We start from the raw sequence: 25927 nt of genomic DNA, 5'->3' as shown, positions 1-25927 counted from the left end.
GGGAATTAGTAGAAGTTAGGCAATTAGTGTGATATAAATTGTAGAGGTGAAAAAAAGACTGTTGTGAGCCCTGCTGGACATGCTGTAATAATGCGAAGTAGGATTTCACAGGTGTAAACTGGGAGAGGAACACTGAACTCTATACTCTGCTTTAGAAAATGTTTTTCTAAAAGTATTGTGATAAATATTCAGATATCTAATGTAAAAAAAAAAAAAAAGTTAAAGAAAAGTTTTTTAAAAAAACCCACCAAGCGAACAACAAAAGGCCACCTCACTGGGGAAGTGACTACATAGCACGTGCAGGTGTTGTGCAAACAGAGTAAAGGAACAGTTAAACACAGGCAGTAGAACAAAGTACAGTGCAGTTTTGTGCTTAACTTGTGGCCAGTCTTAGCTATAATTATAACATGAAAAGGATTCATTAAAAATGATTATGAAAATAAAAATCCTGCCTCAAAAAACAAAGGTGGGGTCAGAAAAGAAATTTAGAATCAACTTCCACCATTTGCTTGACCTGTTGCAGTTCTTTCCCTTCTTGATGCATTGGTTGCAGCATAGGATGTCAGCTCTTAGCAAGCAAGTGCAAAACAGATGTAACAGAATGTGTAATTGTTTAAAACTAACTGCTCATATGTGATACTGAGCTGATTTTTTTTGTTCCCCCCTAATTCAGCATGTTGTCGTTTTAGGTATCAGACTGATAGGGGAAAGTCTTGTTATTGCTAGTCGAGCTGTTTAAAGCTGAATTGCTTAACAATTATTTTAATATCAGAGATGTGTGTATTTTTGACTTGCTAATGCTGTGGTGGTATTACTGGCTTAGCGAAAGTCGCCAGCAGGCAATACAGCGATCAGCAGCTTGCCTCCTGAGCTTGTCCATTATTTGGAACTCTAGTTGCTTTGCTGCAACTTGTCTGCTTGTGTATTGACAGCTATTACAAATGATGAAATGAAGTCATTATAAAGCATGCCCTTTCCAGAATGCTGCTACAGACTCCTGTCCCTACTAGGACTGATTTAAATATGTAAAATGGATACTTAAAGTATTGTTACTGGAAAGCATTAAGCTCAACCTTTTCAGAGTGATCCAGAATGAGATTCTTAACATATTACAGTACACTTCAAGATCAAAGGGGAAATGCATGCATTTTGTCAGGAATTAATGCACAGGGACCCAACCCCAACTCCTGCTGGTAAAGTGCCGGTTGTGTGAGATGCCTTAGGTTGTGGGTTCTACTGTAAAAACAAACAAACAAACCACCAAATCAGGTGGAATTTTGGACGTGTGTGGGCATGCATTGCTTAGGCAGCTAAAATAGCAGTAACAAACATGTGGCCAAATGACAGCAGAGCAACAGTCCTCAACTCTAAGAATCAAATTGCAAAATCAGTGTTTTATTATTAGTGGAAAAAAACCAGTGACAGTTTGAAGTATTTCATTCCATCACTGTTTAGGTGCTTCTAAGGACAAAGAGATGCATGTTTTGCCAAAAACTTGTCTGTCGGTTTAATTTCCAGAGATATTTTTTCAAACTAAATTCAAAGAAATTTTGTTCTCAATTTAGGATAATAGCAATGAAAGGAAGGAGCTAAAACATGGTGTAATGAAATGAATGAAGAAGCTGTATTTTCAGTTTGGTATTGGGTTAAAACATGAGATTACTATCCAAGACTCATTGCATTACAGCATTGTTATGGTGTTATATTAAGGCATTAAACAACCTTTCAAAATCTGTGGTATTGTTTATTAAAAAATGAGATGAAGTCAACTTCAATTTGAAATGATCTCTAGCACTGTTCATGCTTTATTTTGTGTCCAGTTATTATGTTTAAACATGTTTTCCTAGAGGAATAAAATACACTCTGACTTGGAGTCTCCACTAACTTTTGCTTTTAAAGTCAAGATTCTTGGCTTGCCTTTTGCTCATTCCAACTTTACAGTGTCTGTCATGTCCTCTCTTGTAGTTCTCATGGCCATAAAAGCAGAATGTAGAACTAAAGGTTAAAGATAAGTGCTTGAGTTTAACCAATACAGCTACTGTTGCCTTAAGGACTGACTTATGAAAGCAGTGGCTGGATCATTCTGTTTTGGAGGTAGGATGAAAATTATGTTCAATATCCATGCCTGAGAAAAAATCAAAATCATTATACTTCTAGCACTTTGTCTTTTTGAAGACTTCAGATTGTCAGATCAAGTGCTAAGTGCAAGGGGAACGTAGTCTAACTGTTGGACTTTATACAAATGAGTAAATATTCAACAGGTCACAATAAGAATTTAAGAGAGAAGCTGCTCCATTAGTAACAGTACTCATTTGTGGGGAACGGAATGAAGAAGACCTAGACTCCTCTTTGTGCTCTAATAAATATTTTCGTATTTTGAATAATAAGGATCAACTCCTGTGAGAACTTGCTTTAGATTTATGGTTACTGAATTTACCTGGATTGGTAAGAGGTTTAGATTCCTCTTAGGAAAAGGGATTTCATTTGGGTATGTCACAGCAAATATATCTGAATTGGCAATCTATTTGTTAAAAAGGAGACAACAGCATCTTCTCTCTCTTTCTGGGACCAGTCTGTTGAGAAAGTTCAGCAAAAAGTGAGGAACTGAGTAACACTGCACTGTCAGGACTTGCCCAAGTGTATGAGCAGCAAAAGGAAGGCTAGGGAAAGTGTAAGACTGCTGCTGAATGGGGTGCTGGTAGCAAAGGACACAGAAAAGGCAGAGGAACTCAGTGTATTCTTCCTCTTTATCTTTACTGCTAAGACTTGATTTCAGGAATTCCACACCCCTGAGACCAGTGGGAGCATCTGGAGCAATGAAGACCTTCTCAGTAGAGAATATCAGAGCATTTATATAACTTTGGATGTGAACAAGTAGCCTATTGGTTCCTATGGACATCTATGTGTGCTGAGGACAGACAACATTGCAAGGGTACTGTCAAGTATCTTTGAAAGGTCACAGTGATCAGAGGAGGATCCTGAGGACAGGAAGAAAGTAAATGTCAGACTTAACATCAAGAAAATGAAAATGTGAGCAACTACAAGGCCAGTCAGCATCACCTCAACACCTGGGAAGGTGGTGGAGCAAATAATCCTAGAACCGTTTGAGTTGGAAAGGACACTTAAAAGGTCCAACTCCCCTGCAGTGATGAGGGACACCTACAGCTCCATCAGGTGCTCAGAGCCCCTTCAACCTGACCTTGAGTGTCTCTGGGGATGGCTCTCTGGGCAACCTGTGCCAGTGCCTCACCACCCTTATTGTAAAAAACCTTCTTCCTTATATCCAATTGAAACTTCCCCTCTATTAGTTTGAAATCATTTCTCCTTGTCCTATCTTTGGAGTCTGTCTCCTTCTTTCTTATGCCCTCCCCACCTCCTCAGATACTGAAAGGCCCCCCTTTTAATAATGAAAGGAATTCTGGAATTAATTTCAAAATATATTAAGGATCCAAAGAGGAATGGGAGTTGTCAGTGTGGATGTATGAAGGGAAAATCATGCCTGACAGACCTGATAGCCTTCTGTGATGAAGCAATTAGATTGATCGTTGAGGAGGAGGGAGACGTGGATGTTAATCATCTTGCTTTAGAAGGCTTTCAGTGCTGTCATAGTATCTTCATTAACAAGATGATGACAGGACAAGTGGACAGTGAGGTGAACTGAAAACTGATTGAAATGCCAGGCACAAAAGATGATAATCAGTGGCACAAGGTCAATAGTGAGGCCAATGCCATTTAACATCTTCGTTAATAGTCCTTGATGATGGGCCAGAGTGCATTCTCAGCAAGACTGCAGACAATTGCAAACTAAGAAGGCTGGTACGTGGAAATGGCTGTGCTAACATTCAAAGGAATCTCAACAGACTGGACAAATCAGCCAAGATGAATCTCCTAGAGTTTAACAAAGGGAAATGCTAGATCCTCCACTTGGAGTCGCACTGACAAATGCAAGTAAGTTCTGCCTAAGCTGGGGACCAAATAGTTGGGAAGTAACATTACAGAAAAGAACCTGGGAGTCCTGGAGAACACCGGCTTGAACATGAACTAGCAATGTGACCCTGTAACAAAGACGACCCAACAGTATCCTGGACTGCTGTAATGTAGTGTTGTCAGCTCGCTGAGGGGGGTAATCATGCACCCTATTCAGCATTGGAAAGATGCATTTGGAGTGCTGGATCCAGCTCTGCACTCCACAGTACAAGAAAGATAGGGACTCAGTGGAGCAAGTCCAGCAAAAAAACACAAAGATGATTAAGGGAATGGAACATTTGCTATATGAGTGGCTGAGAGAGCTGGGACTGTTCATCCGAGAGAAGAGAAAGCTCAGGGAGATCCTATTAATTCATCTAAATACCTAGAGTTGGGGTGAGTGACAGAAGAGACAGCTAAACTCTTCTCAGTGGCCCCCAGTGAAGGTACAAGATGTATATTAGCCTGTGCTGATTACATGAAGTTCTTTTTAAAAATCAAAAATTTCTTGCTCTGGTCAGACACAGGAGCAGGCTGCCTGGAGAGGTAGTGGAGTCTCCATCCTTGGAGTTGCTGTGACTGGACAAAGCCACGGGCATCCTGCTCTGGCTGATCCTTTTCTCTAAGCAAGGGGTTGCACTAGATAATCTCCAGAGGTCTGGAGTTACCAAATGTTGTATAATTAGACTTTTGACTTTACAGCATATGTTAAGTTATAGAGTCTAGAAGCTCATTAGTGGTTAGTACATGGGCAGAGCGCTGCAGATCTGAGTCATAAGGGATCTGTGTTGTTGTGCATTATCTTCAGCTTCTGAATTCTCCCTCTCATATTCTGCATCAGGTACATGAAACCAGCTCACCCGAACTACTGTGTAGTGATGAAAAGCTGATAGCTGTACTCTCATAGTCTCTCCCTGATTTACCCATAGTGTCAAGCACAAGTAGAAGTTCTCTACACTCATTTGTATGCACTGTCCACCCACAAACTTTATCTTGTTGCAAGTGTTGAGTCACAGACAGGTAGTTCTTGTTCAAGTCGCAGCCTCATGTAAGCTGTAGGTAATAACAAAAGATATTTCAATCTCACTTTCAGTAATGATAAAGCTAAGGTACAAATAATTTCTTTACAGCAGAACACCCTCAGATCAACAAAAAGAAGCAAACAAGTTCCATTTTGGAGTGCCTGCTGATTTGTTCTCCCAGCAGGAGCTGTCATCCTGTTCAAGAAATCTCTGGTGGACCGTATCAATCAGATCACTTTCATCCACATGCTTGCTGACCTCGACAAAAACTCGAGAGGCCTGGAAGGTAAGTACTAAGTTTAGAGATTGTGTTGATGCTGCCCAAACAGGTCCTATTTATCCAGCTGCACACTAATTCTAGCCCTTATTGCTGTTTCTGCAACTTTGCGTGGTTCAAAGTCCTGGTGGCCTTCAGTATCACCCACCTTGTCTCCCTCCTTTTTACCCCCAGAACAATTTTAGAAATTGGTGTCACGCTGCTGCTCTCTGCCCAGAGAAAGCTTGAAGAGAAAGTTTACATGCTGCTACTAACAGCTATTTACCTGCACTCCCCTAGGAAGCTCAGGTGCCTAGTACAGTTCCTGGGGATTTCTGCTCCTCATGTTTTAAGTTCCAGCTGTTCCCAATCAGCTCAGGTTCAGGCAGAGGCTCTGCTGACTTCCTCAGAAATAAGGGTTCAAGTACAGGAATCACCTGCTTATTGCAGTGTGTGCATGCATATGCATATCACCTGGTCTCCTCTATAAATGTTTTGGCCTCTCTTCTCTTTTACTCTACAGATGTCTTTGGTCCACCAGACTCCAGTGGTCTTGGTCTTGATGTATCTAGAAAGGATTTAATATTAGTTCTGATTTCTCTTGCTGCTGTTCACACTTTTTATTGCTCTGTCACTGTCTTTTCCTTTTAATGTATCAGTTTGTGACTCTGGCCTTTGGTTTTTCAGTTGGAGATGAGTTCAACTTCTTGCTTCTGATAGCGTGTCTTGTGATCCCACTATCCTGTGTCTGCTTCCTTTTAGTGCTTCTCAAGACGTTAGCAGCTGTGCTGCATATCCTTAACGTTTCAAGCTGCTCCTTTCTGTTTCCTTTTCGCAAGTTTTGTCATGACTGTGTCTCTGTTCTTTCTGAAGCTGTGTAGCTGCTGTAATGCTTGGACTTTGATAAACCTGGGGAATTCTGAATGTAAGCACCAGAACAGCAACCCCAATCATAAGTGGAAGATCTAGTGTAAGATCTTGCACACTAATGAGGACCAAATGAAAGACTCTTCCATAACTTCCTTGTCCAACTGCTCTGTGAAATTACATTTAATGGAGTCAGTAATTGTTACCCAAAGTATAGTTTCTGCGGATTCAGCACTATGTACACTTAAAGCTAGCGTTTCAGTCCATGCAGAGCCCGTGTCACCTGGTGGGCTTTTGCTACATTCCTTTGGTTTCAGCGATCACTACCAAATTTCCCTAACTTATACAAGCTCTCGTGCTTTCCATTTATTTTATGTCCTGGTACTGTGATGTCCAATTTGCCTGGTATGCCACTGTCTTCATCTAAAATTTCCCTCATTTTTTTTCTCTGTATTTTTATCATTTTTATTGTTGTTGGTGTTTGTTCTTTCCTCATTTCCTATTTAAAAGGCACTCTGTCCATTTTCTACTCACTATTTCTGTACTCTAGCCTCTTCTGTAGTCAACAAAAGCAGAATTTCTATGCCTTTGCTCACGGCAAACTGCTGCTTTGCCACAATGGCTTTTCTTCAATTTATAGCTCAGTCATACTCTTCATGATTTTAAGTGCCAGCGGTGTAGCCCCCAGTAAGTCCATCCTTTCCACGCAAGTTCTTTTAATCTCGATGTGCTCCACATCAATCTGAAATGTTGCTTTTTACCATCCTCTCAGTGACACTTTGAAAATTTGCTTCTTGCTGGTCATACACACAGGGCAGTGGGGATAGCTCTGTTGGGGAAGGTCTCATCCATGTTGTCCTCCAACAAGGTGAATTTGCCTCCAGAAAGGCATGAGAAAAGATAAACCACTACTTCCTTCCCCTTTCAGGGAATTGAGTCCCTTCTTCTTTTAGAGAACTAACTCACTTTCCATGGGTAAGGACAAAAAGAGCCCCATCAGTCTTTGATTTAATTTTAAAAGCCCTTCTACCCAAATGAGTTTTTATTTTCTTAAGAACATTGCCCAAATTGTAATTGATGAACTTTTAAACCATCCCACCAAACTTTTTTTTTTTTGCATTAATTATTGTTACAAAATATTATTTTAGTAGCTAGATCCCACAAACATATTATGAAAAATGATCTTACATTACAACAGAAAATAGCTTTAGAGGAGATACTGAATGTATTAACTGTCAGAGCTACAATACCGAAGCACAGTTTCCATTAAAAATCTACATTGCAATGTCAGAAACCTTTACTTAAAGTGCTGCAAAAATGTATCATTTGACACTCGCTTTAGGGTCTTTACCAGTCCTCCAAACGTTAAAGCACAGCTTTTATTACTTTATTGTTCCAAGTGCACATATAAATCCCAGCAGGAATCAGAGCCAAACCAACATACGCAGAAGATGTTCCCCACCATAAAGAGAGAAGATGCAGGAGAGTGGATGTGTCCACTTGCCCTTCTTTGTCCTTTTTCTCAATCCTGTTTCTAGTATTTCAGGAGGCCTTGTCTAATCTGAGTTTGAATATGCAGCAGGACAGAACTTGGCAGTCACTTTTGAGTAAAAAGAAGGCTCGTATTACAATGAAGGTTTGTAGTTCTGGAAATTACCTACTGTGTTTCTGTGTACTGGGAGAAAGAACAGTCTAAAATGCTGTAATAACATCAAGCGTATTTTTCTTTAAATGCTGAAACTTGAAGAGAGTAGGGATTCCTAACAATAACAGACCCTTCAACTAAGAACTCAGAACCTTGGAACACATGCTAGAGGTTTGTGTAGATTGTTAAAAAAAAAAAAAAAAGGTAAAGAATATATAAAAATTCAGATTGTGTGGTTTCATCATAACCTGATTGTAACAACGACCATTTCACAACATGTTAGAAGGGTAGGCTGCTGCAACAAGAAATCTAAAGAAACAGTAAAGAAATGCTGTTTTTCTTTCTGTTCCCGTTTTGTTAAAAGCTAAATATTTATTAATATTCTAAAATTAATATTTTAAAATAATGAAGCCTGTAAAAGCCAGATAAAACAGCAAGCTAGCAAATAGGGTAAGTGTCCACACAGAAAAGACCATCCAGGTGGTGTTAATGCAACAAAAAAATAACCAGAGTATTGCTTAAGGATTTTCTCTGATCTCTCTGCACCCAGATCAGTTGCTGGATGCTTCATACCTCCCCTTTCAATTTTACTGTTTGTTTTTCCATGGCCACATATGGAATTAACGAAGACGTTCTTTTTTTATGTGTCAAAAAGGAATCATTTGGCTCTTGGCCATACTTACGGTATTAGTTGAAGTTCTCTGTGTTTCTGTTTCATTAAAGTACCTTTACACGTGCCCAGGGCTGGTATTCTAAAGGGCTAACAGTCTCTCTACTAAAACCAGAGACATGTTTTAATACCAAACTTATAAGCAGAATCTAGGTAGGAATAAAATATTTTCTCCTCCAGCAAATCTCTCAAGCCCTCATCTGTTTTGTTTTGTTGTGTTTCCTGTGAAGGCCTGGGTATTGCAAGCACTGATGTTGCAAGGTGGAAAAAGTAACAAACAACTCTTGTTCCCTGTTTAGATGTACCAGTTTCAAAGTCACTTCTGAGAGGACCAGAGAGGGCAAGAAATTACCATCTCCAATGCCTCTTCCCACTCTTGGGAGATGCTGGAGGTAGCAAATCCTTTTCCAGCATTCCTTTTGTGCTCACTGCCACGTGGATGCTCTCAACCCAGCCAGAAAAACCAGATTACAAAGTGTTGATTGTAAAAGAGGGAGGAAGTCTGCTCAGGCAAATTACCTATTAAGTGTGGCGAGCAGAAGTGAGATTGAGGTGGAGATTTATGGATAGACAGGTGTTGACGCTTTCTGCAGGTAATGCTATTGTTAAAAACATATGGGTGCTATAAACATATGGGCATGAAAGCAAAGAAGATATCTGCTGATGAACAAGAAAGGCTGCTAGAAATAAAAGGCTCTTAGTCATGATGTTGGCACCTCCAAAGGCTTTTTGATTGTAAAAGCAAAGTCATTTGCTTGGAAGCAGGAGGAAAGGCTGCTGTGCATTGGTGTCAGCTGTTGTAGAGTCTCCCTGTACCTGAAGTTCTCTATTTGTTACTCTCTAGGAATGCTTGAAGTCTGCTCTGCTGTGTGTGCTGCTTTGCAATGAGCTGTAGTTATGGACGGGGACAAGAAACATTTGTGGTTTGCAATACAGAAACTGTTCACCTGTTATGCTTGAGTAACATTCACATAGCATTTCACATCAAATGCAGAAGCCTCATCCATAATTCCAGCATGAATCCTTTTAGAAATAGTCTTTGACACTTCTTTAATTTTGATAAGCTTTGTACAGAATGCTGTAGAAGATTTTCAAAGATTATCATATGACACAAACACAGATACTATTTCCTATGCTATTTCCTCCTCTATACTGGTTTGTTGGTTGGTTTACTGGCCTTGTTTGCTTCATTGGTTTTGTTTTCATTTGCAGAGTAACCATTCCAGGTACAACCATCTACCTTCAGGAATTACTTTCTCATTCTCCCTGCAAAATCTGGTGTAATCAAAACAGGAAAGACATCTCTTCTATAGGTGGGAGGCATGTTATTGAGGTGGGAGGGCAAGCAAGTTCAGCAGAGAGAAGGCTGTTTGAAATACTGCCTTTGAAAGCTGGCTTCCTGAGGAAGAGATGTGCAGGAACCAGGAACTGTCAGTAGTGGGGGACAGCGTGGCATCAGATTGCACAGCATTTGATTAGACAAATTGCACAGAGTGCAAGCCCACCAGTGGGTTAACAACCACAATTTACTTAGCTTTTAGCTGATCATTTCCACAGAACATTGTTCTGCAAATTTTTTTTATCATAGTGGAAGGATAGAAAAGAAACAAAAAGTGTGTTTTTTTTAAAGTCCTTGATATAAAAAATAGTAAAACTACTGTATATACGGTATATGGTTTTCAGCAACTTCCTGTATTTGAACTTCTGTCATCAAAGCAGAGCCGCCTTAATTGTGCTGGTTCAGTAAAGCAGGTGTACAGATCTGAGTCTGTATATCCTCGCCTGTCTGCTGCTTGGCTGGGGAAGAAGGGAACTATGCATTTTGCTATGTGTTCAGTAAGTATGCACTGCACGCTGTTAGTTTTGAAGCTAAACTCCTCTCCATACTAAAACTGGGATAGTCAATTATTACATTAAAAATAGCATGCAGGTGGGTGGGTTCATGGGGATGCAGGGTTCACACCCAGTGTTTCTTGTTGTGATGTTTTATTTAAGAAGTGGCACACCACCTCACCAACACGTTTTAGTTTCAATAGCTTGCTTTTATAACAGCGGGGAATTTCTGCCTCCTACTCTCTGTGTGGAGACACGAGCGCTCTGCCCTTCCAGAAAACACTTTTGCATAGCAGAGCCTCAGTTTTGCTGCAGCTGTGGAACCTCTTTCTGCCTGAAACCAATTTTTAGAATAGCTCCTGCCTCTGCAGTCAGGTCTGGCTCTGCAGCTCTGAGCAGCACAGAGCACTTGCTTACTTACAGATGCCTGGTTTCATTCACTTTTTTCAGCTCAGTTCCTGGTCAGGCAACACCCTCACTCTTTCCTTCCCTGGGTGGACAGATTTCTTCATGAGGGGCACATCTGAAACACATAAAGAGCAGGCTCTGTGCTGCCCTTCCCAGCTCAGTGAAGATCTAATGCTTCTCTCCCTGAATGACTTCTCCTCTAAGTCTAATCAAAATAGATGTTTCATAGCCAAAGTGCTTTTTCCTTGCAACTTTGCAAGTGCTTTCTTGCACAGCTGGGGTTGCAGCCTTTCCAGGTCAGCAATGAATCACTGAATCTCAGGCTACAACCAGGCACAATTTTATTTCACATACTTTCTGTTGGCTCTCCTTCTTTCTCTTCCCCTCCTTCGGGCCAACTGGTTGCCCGTCTCTTTGTGCTTTTATTTTTGGTTTCTGCAACTTCCTGTCTTCAGCATCATCGTTTTCTCAGCAGCAGCTATTTCAGCTACTCCCAGCTCCATTTCCTCCCCCTTCCCTGGCACAACTGGATCAGCTCACTGCAATTTTAGCTTCTAGTGACTTGAAAATGCCAACTCTTAGAAAGCACTGAAGCAACTAGGACTTGTGGGGATGGAGTTTTGGCAGGGCTTGTGGGCATGGCCTGTTGGTACACCCTATGGGGACGGCCTGTGGGCACGGTGGGTGTTGGCACATGCTGTGGGGACACTGTGGGCACAGTGGGTGCTGTCAGCAGAGCCCTGCAGCCCTCACAATACAACGCAGCCCACGGCCGTGCTGCTGGGAGGGCTGAAGGGTGGCATATGCAAACTGTGGTGTAACCCACTTTCTGTTCTTTTACTTTGATGTCTGCTATTGTTGGTGCTCCTTTTCTTCTATCACTTTTAAAAAACTTTTAACTCTAATTGCCATATATTAATTAGCTTAGGTTTGTCAATTTTTCACTCTTTGTCCTCTTGGAATTTTCACTTAATTTCCTTTTGATTTTAGTTACTTCTTTTTGTTACTTTCCTTGGATTCTGTTGGAGTAATTAAGTCAGCTTTTCCTTTTTTATTATTTATTTTCCTCAATTTTGCAAGACTTTTTTTCCTCACTCCACTTCTCCTTTCATTTTCCCTCTTTTCTTTTTTCCTCATTCCCTTCACTTTCTCCCCTCTCCTTATTTTTTCTCTCATCTCCCCATGCCACTTCCCTTGCCCTCTGCCCAGTTCCCGCAGCGCCAGCCCCGCTCCGTCCCGCACAGCCGCGCCCCGCCCCGCCCCAAACTCGGGCAGGCAGTTCTCCTGACAACAGCTGACGCGCGGCGGGGCGGACCAATCGGAGGGCGGCCGGCGGCGGGGCGACGCTCCGCCACTACCAAGCCCGCTGTGCGCGTCCCTCCGCGGGACCATGGGGCGGCTGGCGGGACGCTGCGTGGCCGCTTGCTGCTTCGCGTGGCTGTTCGCCTGCTGCGCGGCCCGCCGGGACGACGCGGGTAAGGCGGGGACCCACCGGGGGAGGAGGGGGTGCCGCGGTGCCGTTTTCCCGGTGCCGGGCGGGACGATGACAGCGGCCGCCGCCGGGCTCAGGGCGGGTCGGAGGGCGTCCAGCAAGAGTTTGGAAGGCTGGGAGCGGAGGGATGCACCGGGAGACGGCGGTTCGCTGCCCTGCGCCGTCTAGGAACGTCGTGGCAGAGTGTCAGCGCGTTTTTAGCTTTGAGTTTTGCGCGTATAGGCGGGAGGAAGGGATACCCAGCCCTCCGAAAGCGGGTCGGAGTGTTGACCTGCGGCAGGCGGTTGGTGGGCAGCGCTGGCGCTGAGCGGGGGCACCGCGCTCCGGGACGGTCCGCGTCGGAGCGCTACGCTCAGCGAGCTGCTGTGCAGGGAGGTCTGGTGAGGGAACAGAAGCTTCTGTGGGGAAATCTTAAAGCGAAGTGGTTTTCTTCTGGATGTAAGAATGAAAGTTTGATGGGAAGAAGTGAAAGAAAAGCGAGAAGAAGGAAAATCAGAGGGGAGGCGTGGGGCACGGTACAAGTGGAGCGGAAAACGAAAAGCGAAAGAGAAGGGAGCGTGTTGGGGAAGCACAGGGTAGAAAGGGCCCGCAAAGGCTAGCGCTGCTTGGCTGGAGCCGGGAGTTAATGGGAAGGGGGGTTTAAAAAAGCGTGCGGCTCCGGCCCAGGCGGCCTCGGGGCTCTGCTGTGCTCTCGGCCGGCCCGGTTCCGCAGGCTGCTTGGCACTGCTGCGGTGGAAAATTCCCGGTGTACTGGGAAGTAGTGGTAAAATTCACTGAATAACAGCGCTGAGTATTTTCCTTGCCGTTCAGCCAAGCCTACTATTAAGTCATATTTAAAAAAAACGCAGCAGGAATGCGATTGTCGGTGAATGACTATGAGGGACGAAGCGCTACTCAGCAGATTCCTCCCTTAAACGCCCGAGTAACAGCCATGCGGGTTCGGGACGGCACAGCTCCGGCTGCCGGCTCTGTGCTGCGGGGCCGTCCTGTGGCGGCTGGGGAATGTTTGGAGACCAGTCTCTCTGTAACAGTTGCTTGCTAAGTGCACGTTGTTGTTAGATGTGCTCTGGGCTGTCTGTCGAAACAGGGATTGATCCAATCGGTACGTGTTAAAATTAGAGTCATTTTCATTGACAGAATCAGGCTTGGAAAACAGCCTCGCTTTATCCCTTCATTTTATATAGACTTCTGAAGAGATTTGTTTATTTTTTGTTCCTGAGATAAAGAATGCTCGCTAAGGACAGGAAAATTTCTTACTGGGAAGCTGCAGCTTATACAAGAAATGGTGCAATGTAAAGACAGCAGTTGTGTTTTCTAGTAGCGTGCCTCAGAATGTGATCCAGTTTTTTTCAAAGAACCTCCTCTGAAAGTGATACTGAGTCATAACCATCCGTGGCCATTCACTTGTTCTTACACAGGCAGCGATGCGTTTACCATTAGGCACGACACGCTCAACAAGTGCATACAAGTTAAAAACTCACGGATTGTGATAGATGACTGTAGAGAGACGAGTGAAGCTCTGTGGAAATGGGTGTCCCAGAATCGCCTTTTCCATCTGGGCTCCAAGCAGTGTCTGGGACTCGATATATTCACCAAATTACCGTCCCGCCTGAGAATGGTGGATTGCAACTCAGACCTCCGGCTGTGGTGGCGGTGTGCTGACGGCTCTGTGGTTGGTGCATCTCAGTACAAGGTGACCATCAAGAGTGCCTATGTAACCGCCAGCATTAACGCGTCCGACCAATGGAGAAGCAACAACTCCTCTGGTGATATATGCCAGTATCCGTACCGCGGTGAGTTCATGCAGAGGTTTAGGTTGGGGCTCCTAGTTTGAGTTAAATTTCCCCTTACTCATAGATTCTGAGAGCCTTATTCCTTAGTGCTTTGTGCAAATGACCTGGATTTCAACAAGGTTTGAATGTATTTGTCCCTAACTTAGCAGAAAGAGGGAAGCACGTTTCTGATGTGTTATGCAGCGCACAAGAAAAAGTACAGAAAAATATTTTCTCTTGTTTCTTTCAGTTCTGGTATTGCTGTCTATTATCTATAACAACAAGTTACTGTGTTTTAAGACCACAAGTGTGATTTGCATGCTTTTGAATTAACTATGTCAGTACAGGCCATGACTTTTACTTGGTGTCTTTTGTATCTAATTCTCTACCTTTTTACCCTTTAGAGGTTTATACCAAAGATGGGAACTCCTATGGAAGGCCTTGTGAGTTCCCCTTTCTGTACAACATGTCCTGGCATCATGACTGCATTCAGGATGGGACGCACACAGGTGGGAAATGGTGTGCCACGTCTGAAGATTATCCTCGTGATGGAAAATGGGGAATCTGCTTACAGCCAGGTATGCTGGGTTTTGAAATAGCTATCCTAAAAACATTCTGCGACTTCATGTACGTACAGTTCCGCCTCAGTGCAACAACTCGGTGTTAAGCTGAATAAAAACGGGTCAATTTTCTATTGCAGCACTGAGAGAACAACCAGCACGCATTTACTCTGCAGTATATGTGATTTCAGTGTAAAAATCCATAGAGTGTTTTTTTGATTTGAAATATTTACGGTGTTTCAGCATACCTGTAGTTAGAAGTACATTCTGCTTCCTTTGCACAGAGGATGGTTGTCGTGATATCTGGGAACACGATGCAGGCTCTCAACATTGCTACCAGTTCAATACCCAGTCTGCTCTTTCTTGGAAGGAAGCTTATATTTCATGTCAGAGGCAAGGTGGAGACTTACTTAGCATCCAAGATGCATCGGAGTTAAATTACATACAAGGTAAATGTACTTATTTGCATATTTTTATCAGGTAATATTGACAAATCAGTGAAGACAGCATTTTAATTTCTGCCTTAAAATTCTTGGTTACAACTTATTCACCATTGAATGCCTTGCTGTATAATCTGTGTACTAAAGTGAGATTAGCAACTCACTTTGCAAGTGTTGTTTGTTTTTAGTTTATCTGTGTGGTTTCATTGGTCAGCTGTTCTTCATATGCTGAGTAAGGTCCCCAAAATCTCAGATATGAGCCAGAGTGGCAGTTACTGGAGTGTGTGCACATTCATTGCACTGGTGTGTAGGAGACATCTTCACTGATGTTCAGGGTTGGCCTGGAGGGGCTATCAGTGTGCTTGTGATATAAAATCAAATGTCAAATACTTAGATGCACTTTCAGATGACGTTTTTATTTTAAAGGAGAACAATGAAAGATGAATATTTTACTCAAATTGTTTTCTTTTAAAAAAAAAAATAATAACCATATAAAATATATATATCCAGCAAAGGATGACATCGCTGAGATCTTCTGGATTGGCTTAAATCAGCTGGATGTTTCTAGAGGCTGGCAGTGGTCAGATCACAAACCTTTGAATTTTGTCAACTGGCATCAAGGTAATGATGTTTCTGGTGGTACTGAAAATATTTAGAACAGAAACCAGCATTTTATTTTTCTCTTCTGTTTTCTATTTTTCACTCTTATCTTCTTCAGTGGACTTAATCAAAACTGTCAATGCTCCATTTCTCTTAAAAGTTCAGAACATCCTTTCTTCCTGGAGAGCACAAATCTTTCTGCACTCCTGCTATATTTATGAAAAATTAGGGTAAACCTCTAAAAAGATAAAACTCGTGTAGTATCTTTGAGATCTGTTTTTGTTAGGGCAGCTGTAGACTCCTTTGCTACTAAAATTTCTCCTCTCATTGACAGTATGACATTGGCTTCCCTCAAGAAATAACATTATTGGTGTTTGTGTAAGAACCAATGTCACTCAGAAGTCTAACATGTTTTTAGACTTAAAAATTGCTTAAATTTGTTGTAAGGTGAAGATGAAAGAAGTGCAAAATCTTTGAAAACCTTTTCTAATTACTCCCAAGTTCCTAAGAGAATCGATGAGAGACTTGTTGGAATTTTCAGCATGTCCTAGTAATATTCTCACGAGTATGATGTGGATATTGATACGTGAGGCTCCTTGAGGTGTAACGGTCAGAAACACGAAAGTTGAGACCCTGGCCCGGTCTCTGTACCCCCCCATGAAGAATTAAGGTCTTTCCTGCGTGAGACTGAACAAAATCAATGCAGGGAAATGGGGCACGGGTCAGATTTGCATTATGCTTCATAGAAAGTCAAAGGTCCTGTTGGAAGAGATCTTGAAGGGAAGCTGAGGACTGCAGAACGTTTAATCTGGGGCCTTGTCTGTTAAGGTAAGGGTTATGTTGAGAAACTGCAGAGCTATGTTTGGAGTTGGTCTGGAAAGGGGCTGCCAAAGGAAACTGAGGGCTGCAGAAAGAATTCTCCCTTGAGATATTTCTAGTCTGGGAAAGTTCTCGGCCAAGGGTTTGTTGTATTGTAAATAGGACATTTTTCCTGGTTGTATGATTGAACACTGGCATAGAAGTCCCAATACCTTCATTCTGTAACTTTCTTAAAAAAAAAATTATCTGGACCTGTGGAGAAGAGGTGCCTTCATTCAAAGCAAAAAATGAGATGCTTCAATATGCAAAGAATATTACTGTATTGAAAAGCAAAAGAAAAAAAGATGCAGTCACTGCTTGGCTGTTTGATAACTTGTGCTCTTCTGTTTTTCTTTCTTCCTGTCTATAGATATGCAGGATTTGTCCCCTCTAGATGGGACTAGCTGTGTGGCAATGAATGCTGCTTCGGGTCAGTGGCAGAGTTACCACTGTGGGAATCCACTTCCATATGTTTGCAAGAAGTCATTCAAAGAGGTTTCAAACCTCACAGGTAGGACAGCTTTTGTGTTTGTTTTTGTAGGCTGATGTGAGAGCAGTGCTCACTTACGCAATCGTTTTCTTCCTCCCTGAGCCTTCTGAAGCATCTCTGCCAAAACGTTTCACAGCAGCTTTGGGTCTTTTAGCAGACCAAAATTAGACTCTGTTTTCAGTGTCCAGATGACACACCACAAACAGCTTTCATTCTTCGCAGCTTTCTCATTCATACACAGAGCATTTCCCAGCATAGTCCTGCCCTTTGCACCATGGCTTTTTTCAGACCTCCATGGCTTGTGCCTTCTCTCTCATGCAGCTGAAAGTCTGGAATGGACAAACCTTTCAGTTGCTGCTTTAAACCCATTTCTCTCGCTGTTGGTGCTTATGAACATAAAATGAGACTTACCTGGGGCTTGGATCAAACTGTTTAATTCAAGTAGAAGTCATTAAATGGCCTTACTGTATTTTGAAAAAAAGCCCAGCAGTGGAAATCGAGAGTGCAAGAGCTGGTAACTTGCCCAGTGTGTAATCTTTATTGGATCTGTTACTTTTATCTTGTAAGAGCACGTGGTAACACAATGGGAAAAACAGAACAGTTTAAAAGTTCTCTCCCCTGCACATACACACCCACAGTTTTGTTTTGGAACAGAAGAGCTTTTAGCATATAACTTTTTTCAGCATGCATAAAAACAGTTTGAATTCTCGAATATCTTAATTTGCAGAAGAAAAAATACTTGAAACTAAGCATCCGTTTCTATGTGAGTTACTCAGAATTGGTCTTCTGCATGGTACCACTGTGCATATATATAATAATGCCGTAGAAAAGTGCAAACGTCTGCTGTCCTGCAGTGAAGTAACTTGTTTTGCCTTTAATTGCTTTTGAAATCTTGCTTACATTTACTTCTAAACCTTTTGCTTACAGCAAGACCAGCTTAGTGTGAGCTATCTTTTTTACTTTTACTCCCACTAACTACTTCCTCCTTTTGCCCACCTCATGGCCCCAGCATGCTACTAATCCCCATAGTGCTGCTCAGTCAAGCTTATTTGCTTAACTAAATTGTGACCCTTTCTTAAAATCTTAGCCAGGAGGAGATGTGTTGTTTATCTGGGAATGTATTCCATTAGCTGCCTTGTGTCTGCTTTCAAGGTACTGCTAAATTTTAAACGTAAAGAAAATACCAACACAGTACAGTGGTCAGTGTTAAATAAAAGCCTCTAATTCAGTTTCACTTTGCTTTTAGAGTTTTGGAGACACTTGGATACTCGCTGTGATGTGGGTTGGCTTCCCCACAATGGTTTTTGCTACATGCTGATACACAACCAGGCATCTTGGAGTACAGCAGATACTTTGTGCAAAACAAATAAAAGTAACCTCATCAGCATACACTCACTGGCAGATGTGGAACTCATTGTTACAAAGCTTCATAATGGTGAGCTGGGAAAGTCAAGTACCAAGTGCTGTGCACCCTAAATTACAAACTGCTTTCTGTGATCCAGCATACGATTGTGAGAATCTCTAGCTCTAAATGAAAGTGTTAATGCTGTGTTTGTACCCAGACAGGTGCTGAGTGTCACCGCTCAGCCCTGCTCCCTCTCTATTTGTTCTTGTTTTAGTTCTATTTTATTCATGTATTGACTTAATTAATCAAAGAATCCTTAGAGTTGTAAGGGATCTTTAAAGACCGCCTATCCCAACTCCCTTGCAGTGAACAGGGACACCTACAGCTACGTCAGGTTGCCGAGGGCCTGAACCAGCCTCACCTTCAAAGTCTCCGTGGCTGGAGCATCCACCACCTCTCTGGGCTACCTGTGCCAGTGGGCTAGCCTGCTTCTACTTGTCTCATTTATAATGTCTAACACCTGTACACTTTTCTCATTCAGGCAGAATCATAGATAATTGGACTGGATTTTTGACTGCTGGGTCACTGAACTGATAAACATAATCTGTACTTTGTGGTCTTATGTTTTTGTCTGCATTCTAAAATAGATTTTGGTTGAGCTTCTTTTCTTGCATGTTCATTGTTTTTTTGTTTTTATTTTTTTTTTCTGTTTGTTGCCTTTTCTGTAAAATGTACTTCACATTCATGAATACAGCTTAAAAGTTAAAAAATAATTTGGGCTTGTTTCAAATTCCATTTTTTATTGTAATAAAAGCATAAATGCTTCAGTATTTTAAGTAGAATATGAATTTAGTAAAACGAGGTTTTTATCAGTCCTTTCAAATTAGTTTGAATGCTATTCTGAATCCTCCGTGCTGTCCCTGTTTTAAATGACAGATGCTAAAGAAGAAGTGTGGATGGGGCTCAGGAACGAAGATGTACCAACCTCATTCAAATGGTCAGATCACACAGATGTGGTTTTTACATATTGGGATCAGAATGAACCAAATGTTCCTTTTAATGTCACTCCTAACTGTGTGTCCTATTCAGGCAAGGTAAGAATATGATGATCTTTTTTTTTTTATCTTCCCCTTCCCTCCCCTTTATCCCCACCATAACAGTAAACATTGATGCATGTGAAGTACAAGGGAGATAAATAAGAATTTTTATACTTGACACCACCCTGAGCTGTTCCCTTTTCAGATGTGATCCAGTATTCTCCTATCTCCACATTTCAGCTTTTTCTCTTCTCTTCAAAACTTGCACCTACATGTATAATCCAGGGCATCTCACTCACACTGTTCTTGATACTGCAAGTAACCAAGGCATTCTGGCTTTCCCACAACTGAAAACTCTGCCCCTTCACTGTGGAAAGATTGGAGGATTTAAAATGCTCTTTTTCCTTTCCTTTGAACAGTTGGGGCAGTGGAGAGTCAAATCCTGTGAAGAAAACTTGAAATATGTGTGTAAGAAAAAAGGAGAGATTTTAAATGAAACCAAATCAGACAAAAATTGCTCACTGGATGAGGTAATGGGGAGTCTGTACATATTTTACTTTCATTTCAGAAGCTTGCATTAAATTACTTATTTTCTCTTCTTAGTGTTTTTCTAACGTTTGTAAAATAAAACCTTTGGTACATCTTGACTGTAAAAGGGTAATTGCCAATCTGTTTATGGGCAAAAGTATTGAGGCTGGGTACAGAAGGTATCTTTTATTTGTTGGGAAAAAAAAATCTAGCTGTTTTACTAGGTATGTTATCACTATGCCCTCTGTTTTGTAGTTTCTGCTTTAAATACCCTTTCTAAAATTTAGGATAAGCAATTTGCAGCATAAGGGTATGCAGAGAAAGCAGAAATGTAATCTTTCTCATTTATCTATGTTTCACTTGACTCATCTTAGTTCTTTGGCTCCAGTAATGTTGGTTCTTTATTTTCTTAAGCTTAACATACTACAGTGTAAAAAAGTCCTGAAGTCTTCTCTGTTTTAAACAATATTGGGATGGCATTACTAGCAACCTTAGAGTTCTTTTGTTTTGTAGGGTGTATTGCCTGAAACAGAAAATATGTTTTCCCCTTATCTTTCTATACATCCTGGGGGTATTCATACTCTGTCTCTTCAGAGGCTGCCAGTTACAGCTTTCTGTGCTGTTCAGATGGCAGTGCGTTGGTAGGGTAGCAAAGAGCACTTTAATATTCCTTGAAATTTCAGTGTAATTATGGGGAAAATATTTGAATAAGAGATAATTTTTATAAATTCAAATGTTTTCAGTAGAAAAGATTTTTTAAATAAAGAAACGCTAATAACACCCTTGTATCTTTGCTCTGTTTGAATCCTGGCGTTGGTGGAGCAGCATCAAAACTCCTATTGTTTTGAACAGGACGAGGCTGTCTCCCTTGTGTTCCTCTCTCTAAATACACGTAGCAGTCAGAAGACACTGCAAAGTCGAGCTAGAACAGTGCTGTATTCTGTTTCTGTGGTTACATTATTTCTTAGGACTGTAAATCTGAGAGTTGATAATACTGGACTCTGTGTGTCATGCACTGTGTTTCTTTTTTTATATGGTGTGCCAGCTTGTAGGCACCAACCAGTGTTAGTGATTTCTGTTCTCCTGCAGATCATGACTAAATGAAGCTGTTATGTGTAAACATGTGTTTTGTTCTGTAACCAGGGTTGGGAGATACATGGAAACTACTGCTACAAGATTTTGCAAACAGAAGTTTCATTTGGAGCACTGTGCAATCTTACAGTTACAAATAGGTAAAGCAAATCTCTGTAATTTATGTGTGTGTTTTATGGTAGGATCCTGGAGATACAGTCATGAAACTTCTATCTGCTAAGAAGTAGTTACAAACAAACAAACAAAAAAAATAGACAAGTTGCTACCACAGAGAACTGGCAAACTGTTCTCCAAGATGTGACAATGGCAAAGCTACAGTGTGAAGCCTTCTTAGAATTGTGTGAATTCACAGAGCCTGCTGTGTGTTGAATACAGGACTGTCTGAGCAACTATTTCAAATAACTAAAGTAATACAGTGCCTGGTTTTCAGACTGACTCAGTAGTTTCAGGTGTCTTTCAAATACTGACTCAGATTAATATGTGAATTTTCAGGTTTGAGCAAGAATTTATAAATAGTCTGATTAGAAAACACACCAAAGTTGAAGAAAAATACTTCTGGACTGGTTTGCAAGACATTAGCCAGTCTGGAATGTATTCCTGGGCTGCAGTGGATGGGGAAAAAAGTGAAACTGTGACATATACTAACTGGAACTCCTTGCAACCAGGTAAATGAAACAGTTCAAAATAAGTAAAAAATACTATAGTTTTATATTCAGCAAGCATTGGAGCAGTGTGTTGTGGGATTCCTGGGATGAAACAAAATAGTCATTCAGAAATTCTTGGATTTTTTTGAAAACTAGACAATAGTTTTAAAAATTTCTCTGGTGGCTTAAATCTTAGAGTTCTCAGGAGGATGTGTGGTCATGTCCAGTGGGAGGTCTCTTGGAAAGTGGGAAACTAAGGACTGTAAAACCACAAAAGCATTCCCTGTTTGCAAAAAATACATCGGGCTGCCCAAGGAACCAGAAGTGCTCCCAAAGCCATCTGATCCCTGTCCCCCTGGCTGGCATAATGGATCTGGCCTTGCCTGCTACAAGGTAAAGCATTATTCCTCTTGGATGTTAATTTTTCATTATTGTTTTGCAACCATTTTGTGTCTGCAATGAACTGCATTCTGCACACAGCTCACATAGTGAGGTGTGGGAAACATAGCTTAAATAACAGAGCTGTGAGCACGGATCCTGAATGGATGGCTCTCGTGTTGTGCAGCATAGCTGTCCCTGCTCGGCCGATGGGGTGTGACAGCTGGCTCTGGCAGTTTCTCCAAATCTCTTGTTGACCAAGTGCAGTATGTCTGTGCAGAGAGATCCTGCTGACGGGAACTGGCTTGGACTGAAGTCAAGGGGATCAAGTGGCTGAGGTGTATGAGCCAAATGTAAAATTCTGATATGTATAGGAAGCAAAGAAGGAGGCAAAGAACTGTCTGCATTTGCGGCACCCAAATGGTCCTGTGTCACTAAAAATTGGGCTTTGTTGTTCACCCTGCGTTTTGAAGAACCACATCACTTAAAACACACAGTTTGGCTTGCAATTTTGGAATGAATTGGGTGTTGTTTTCTAAAATCTTTCTGGTAAAGAAAAACAGAGAAATTCTGCCATATGGAATAGGTTGCATTTGAAACAAATTTTGTCAGCTAAACTTCAAGTCTGACTGTTGTCAAACAAACTGAGAAAATAATTAAGAAGTTGGATCTAAAATCAAGCTCTCTCCCTTTGGAGATACTGATTATTGGTTCCAACTTGGGGTGTCCGTATTTGAGTAGTACAGCAGAGGTTTAAAAATACTATCACTGGAAAAGTGCTGTCACTGTTCTACTCTGATGGTTGGTTGTTGTGAAGTTCTTCCACAGTGAAAGAGTGCTGCGAACCAGAACCTGGGAGGAGGCGGAAAGGTTCTGTGAAGCACTTGGAGGCCATCTTCCCAGCTTCACTCATACAGAAGAAATCAAGACACTTCATTCCATCCTGAGAAAAATTATCAGGTAACAAAGCAGCCATGGGATACAATTTTGATTTCAGTCACACACTGCAGTAAGTTGTAAATGCTGCTGCTAACCCCAAATGGCAAGTGTGAGATGGTGTACACTGACTGTGTTTCCCACAGTAAAAACGGCTAGATGTGGCATTTGAACTGCTGGTCATGTCGCTGCCTTCCTGGAAAATGTCAAGGGAGTACAGCTTGGGCAAATGTTTCACAGTGCTCAAGGGAACGCGAGAGAAGAGAGATGTACTTGGAGCATCTTCTTCTAAATCTGTGTTGTTTTAAGCATTTCCTTCTTCGTGCTGAATGAGTTGCTTCTGTTCTTAATTGATACGTTCTTCAGAGATGAGTTATTTGAGCCTTTCAGATAGGTCTCATCTTTATTCATGAAATGCTTCCTGACTAAGTTGAGTGCTATCTTTTGAAAACGCGAATAATGTGGTGTCCAGCAATCTGGTTGGCACAGATCCCGTTTGGCATAACTGCACTAACACTGTATGAGCATGAGATGGGTGTGCTGAGTTTTCTGCTATCAACAAATTAAATGCTACATAATTTATGAGTCTTAGGCTTTTTATTTAATCAAAGGAACTGTTACTGCAAAGCTTTATTAGGCATTGGTGTGATGTCAGATCATTGTGTAATATGTTTTTTTGATTGGCAGCCTGCTTTTTCAGAACTTTTGCCAGCTTAAACTTGTGTGCTGCCAGTTATGTGATCTAAATTGATTTCATCAACAAACAAAATCATAATTATTTTAGAAGCTGCCAACATACAATGCTGTGATTAAATTTTAAAACTTGACGACTGAAGAGATGTCTTCTTAAAAAAACAGTGTACTTTTTTTAGAAGTACATAAGTCATGAAAATTACTCATTGTTTATGGTAAAAGACAAAACCAAACTCATACACTCTATAAATAGATGGCTTAGCTTGCTTAAAGCCACCATGACTCCTTTACTGAAGTGACTGAAGTCCCTGGAATAAATGTTGATGCACTGATTATTTTTAGCAATGCATCTTTAAACCATTTACAAATTTTGTTGTAATGTTGTACCTAATCTAGTAAGGGATATGATTAAGGAATATTTTTGTACTGAGTACAAATGTTTGGAAGTACTCTGCAGTTTGCAGACCATCTCCGGAGGGTTATAGTTAATGGCCTTTCTTTGTTAGAGGCTTAATGGAGGAGTCTTCTGTCACTCCAGAAAATCACCTGACTCATGATACCGATAGAGTTCCCATGTATCAGAAAACACAACAGCCTGAAAGAAAGAAGGTCCTGGTATTTCAGCATTATTCTACCAGAATTCTGATATTCTAAGGGGTAATACACTGCACTCTGCATATAAATAAGGGGCAATATTTTGAGCTCAGAGTAAACTGGCTTGCAGTCAGATTGACACCTGTCAAGTGCAACCCCAGACACAGTATTTTTGTCTGGATTAACCTCTTCTGAAACATTGCAGAGCTTTCTGAACACAAATGTAGCAAATATGATGTTGTATAAAAACATTTTAAGCATTTAGACAACTTACAAGCAACTTACAAGCACTTCATGACATTATTTACGCTTTTAAATTACACAGAGATGGTGATTAAAAGAAGTATTTTAGAGATCAGGAGCAGTGGGTAGCTTGTCTAAAAATAAGCTCATTTGAAAAAGGAGAGAGGAAAAAACAAGTGGATTATTTCACCAAAAGCAGTCAGTTTAGGTACCTGGAAGAAATCATTGTAGGGTAAAGTTAGGAGTGATCAGCTAGCAGGGTTTGCTGGCACGCAGTTTGTCCCGTGTTTACTCAGTGCAAACTCTGACCTGAGGTATTCACTCAGCGCGGTTATTTCGGCTGAGGGAAGGAGCCACACCTCGGCTTTTTTGGTTTCGTTTTTTCCCCACTTTGCACAGTTCTCCAGTGAGTCATTGAGAACTGTTTGTTTTCAAATGTTAGCAAGAGTCAGTTTGGTTCACCAGGAAAAGGGCAGCTTGCCTAGTCCATTTTGTTCTTTACTCGGATTCCACCTTAGAGGCAAACAAGAACTAGGACAGCTTCAGCCAAGTCAGGCAATTGCCATTGTGAAGGAAAATAAATTTTGCCTGCCAGCCTTCCTGTCTGAGAGAAATATGAGATAACCTCTTTTTACTTCAAGGGACACAATACAGGCAGAACAGATCCTGTTATCTTACTTTCATTCTACTAGAGTTGTTTTTCTGGGCGTTTTGTAGCTTATAGCTGGCAGCAGCGCAGGGCACAAGGAGAGGAACAGCTTGGATTGCTTAGAAATATTACTGCTGTGAGGACACCTTACTGGAACGAAACCAGTTGCCTTTTGTATGCACAGCTCTGCTTCTGTAACTACGCAGAATCTAGAAAGCCAACATGGGAGTTTGCAAGAAAACTGATCTTTATTCTCAGCGTGCTTGCCAAAACAGCAGTGAAGTGTCACTGAAGTGAAGTTGTTGTAACTGTGTTAGCACTGCTCCTCTGCTCTTCTGCCAGAGTAGGTAATGAGCTGGATGGAGGTTCAGTCGGTGGCAGCAGCCTGCTAGAGAGAGAGGAGCAGGGATCAAGTGGCTTCATGCATATTGCTCTCAGAAGCATAAGTACTTGTAGGTCGTGTGTGTGTGTTTGTTACGTTTACCTTTTATCCAGAGTTGTGAAGAGCTGCACACCATGGTAGTTTGCTTAGGTTCTTCATCTTGTGTTCTTTTGTTTCAGCAGTTAGAATAGGATAGTAGAAAAAATACAGTTTTGCATCACAGTCACACTGATCTAAACAATATTTATTGACTCCTGCACAAGATTGGCTTTTATGAAGTTCTAGTTCTGTATGAGAGATAAGTCAGTGGTATTCTGCAGGGATTACAGGAGATTTAGGGTCTTTCATTGTGAACCAGCGTGAAGTCCATATAGAGCACACTTTGCATCTATTTTCTAGGTTAAAACTCAGGATAGCCTAGATTTTAGAGGTCATTCTGGGAATGCAGCTCAAAGAATGCTCTGGCAAACATAAATCTATTTTGATAACAGTCTTCTGGATGGGTTTGAAATGTTTTGCAGTGAGAA

General features: G+C 41.4%; 2 protein-coding genes across 4 annotated transcripts in view; both read left to right on the top strand.

Annotated features, from left to right (window-relative positions):
* Positions 1-5191, top strand: part of PLA2R1 (phospholipase A2 receptor 1) — a 47316-nt gene extending 42125 nt beyond the window's left edge. For both annotated transcript variants that reach the window (XM_031599569.2, XM_090143845.1), the window contains exon 32: positions 5097-5191. The gene's annotated coding sequence lies outside the window, so the exon portion shown is untranslated. The remainder of the gene's footprint in view (positions 1-5096) is intronic.
* Positions 5139-25927, top strand: part of LY75 (lymphocyte antigen 75) — a 48937-nt gene continuing 28148 nt past the window's right edge. The window contains exons 1-13 of one of the 2 annotated variants that reach the window (XM_031599568.2): positions 5139-5274; positions 13578-13952; positions 14336-14509; positions 14776-14940; positions 15442-15552; positions 16760-16900; positions 18126-18314; positions 19161-19318; positions 19681-19791; positions 20933-21021; positions 21374-21546; positions 21722-21918; positions 22721-22863. In XM_031599568.2, the coding sequence (XP_031455428.2) occupies positions 5235-5274; positions 13578-13952; positions 14336-14509; positions 14776-14940; positions 15442-15552; positions 16760-16900; positions 18126-18314; positions 19161-19318; positions 19681-19791; positions 20933-21021; positions 21374-21546; positions 21722-21918; positions 22721-22863 (2066 nt within the window). In that variant the 5' untranslated portion in view covers positions 5139-5234. Of the gene's footprint in view, positions 5275-11761; positions 12143-13577; positions 13953-14335; positions 14510-14775; positions 14941-15441; positions 15553-16759; positions 16901-18125; positions 18315-19160; positions 19319-19680; positions 19792-20932; positions 21022-21373; positions 21547-21721; positions 21919-22720; positions 22864-25927 lie in introns of those variants that run through there. The other variant, XM_031599567.2, reaches the window with a different exon arrangement.

Source organism: Phasianus colchicus, chromosome 7, assembly GCF_987193195.1.
Source record: "Phasianus colchicus chromosome 7, bPhaCol1.hap1.1, whole genome shotgun sequence".
Taxonomy (NCBI): domain Eukaryota; kingdom Metazoa; phylum Chordata; class Aves; order Galliformes; family Phasianidae; genus Phasianus; species Phasianus colchicus.
The sequence above is the reverse complement of the archived record's forward strand: the minus strand, read 5'-3'. Positions and strand labels throughout refer to the sequence as shown.